The sequence below is a fragment of the Rhagoletis zephyria genome, unplaced genomic scaffold (assembly GCF_001687245.7).
Source record: "Rhagoletis zephyria isolate East Lansing unplaced genomic scaffold, Rhagoletis_zephyria_1.1 Rzeph_scaffold_62285, whole genome shotgun sequence".
Lineage (NCBI taxonomy): Eukaryota > Metazoa > Arthropoda > Insecta > Diptera > Tephritidae > Rhagoletis > Rhagoletis zephyria.
Genome location: NW_016219336.1, coordinates 1 through 1553, shown reverse-complemented (window position 1 = coordinate 1553; position 1553 = coordinate 1). Strand labels below are relative to the sequence as shown.

General features: G+C 32.7%; 1 protein-coding gene across 1 annotated transcript; it reads left to right on the top strand.

Moving 5' to 3' along the window:
• Nucleotides 1–19: 19 nt before the first annotated feature.
• Nucleotides 20–1009, top strand: LOC108356628 (chromosome transmission fidelity protein 18 homolog; the record flags this gene model as incomplete). Its single annotated transcript, XM_017607728.1, has 2 exons — nt 20–155; nt 768–1009. Coding segments are annotated over exons 1-2 (342 nt in total), but the record flags the coding sequence as incomplete, so codon positions are not given.
• Between the last annotated feature and the right edge of the window lie 544 nt (nt 1010–1553).

Here is a 1553-nt window from a genome sequence, read left to right as displayed (position 1 = left end):
TTTTTTTTTTTAATGTTTCAGAGAACGTGATGATCTCTTTCATGCCGTTACAGTTATGGCCGATCTTGGATTGACATATACGCAAGTGAAGGCGGCTGAAGGTTCATACGTTTTTCAAATGGAACCCGATCTGGATGCTTTGGCACAATTTCCGGGTAGGTATTAGGTTCTTAAAAAGGACTAAGCCAAGTTTATGTACAGCAGTAGCCACATAATTAGTGACACTACTTTTTTACAAGTTTTGACGTATTATTTTTTCTTTATTTATTTTATTTTTTAATATATATAGTTTATACAACAATGAAAACAATGTAACTCAACGTTTCAAACGTTGTACAAGAATTAAAGAAAAATTGCCAAATTAAAAAAAAACGGTCATCAAAATTTCAATCTTTTTAATCAGAATTTTTAGAAAAATTTGGGCAGTTTGGTAGCCAATTCACTTTTAATACTGTGCAAGTTTCAAGCATTCGTTTAATTTTCTCCTGCAAAAAAAAAAAAAAAAAATCAAAAATTAAAAAAAAAAAAATTTTGCTCATGTGAAAATTTCTCTGTGGCAATTTTTTTTTTCAGCGACCGTAGATTAAATTTGCATTGAAAATCTTCTTTAACTAAAAGTTAAATTCCCTCAAATAAAAAGTAAACAGATTTAATTTTCGCATGTATTTGCTATATGTATGCTATAGGTATTCTTTCTTCTTCTGAAAAGTGCATTTCACTGTAATTTCCTTTATCGCCATCTTAATATCGGTTTTTCTCTTTCACAGGCTATATTGGTGTTACATTGAACTACTTTAGTCGGCAGCTGGTTGCGCGTGAAGTGGAGCTAGAACGCATACGTCGTTCAACGCCACGTTTGGGCGCTGAAACGAGTAACAGTAAGTCAACTACCACTAATGCTGCTTCAGCTGCTGGCGCTAATAAAGATGCTGAAAAACGTCTGCCAAATCATTTGCAACGTCTAAAGGCCAAGCAAGTCGATAATAAAAATGCAAATGCCAAGAGAGATGTAAGTATACATAAGTGAGAAGAGTAGATATGTAGTCAACAGTGAGGTATGAACCCTAGCCCGCATGTTGTCATAGATATGTATAGTCAGTGCCGAATGAAAGTGAACACCATGTTCTAATATAATATTAACACTTATTTTCAAGAAAAACTTGTTTCATTAATTATTTATGAAAATATTGATTATTCTATAACAACAACCATATAAATCAAAGCTTCACACTTTATACAAAGTTCACAAAAATTCTAACAATTTTCAACAAAATTTAACAATTTGTATTCAAAATTTCTAGAAATTTTTCGAGTATGCAGTTTCGTAGCCCATTCAATTTTGATAAAACAAAGTGCCAGTTTCAAGTCGCTAAGGGTGTTGCGCGTTTTCTTCCATATACAAATAGATTTTGATCACGCGTTATACTTAACTTTGATTTATATGNACATAAGTGAGAAGAGTAGATATGTAGTCAACAGTGAGGTATGAACCCTAGCCCGCATGTTGTCATAGATATGTATAGTCAGTGCCGAATGAAAGTGAACACCATGTT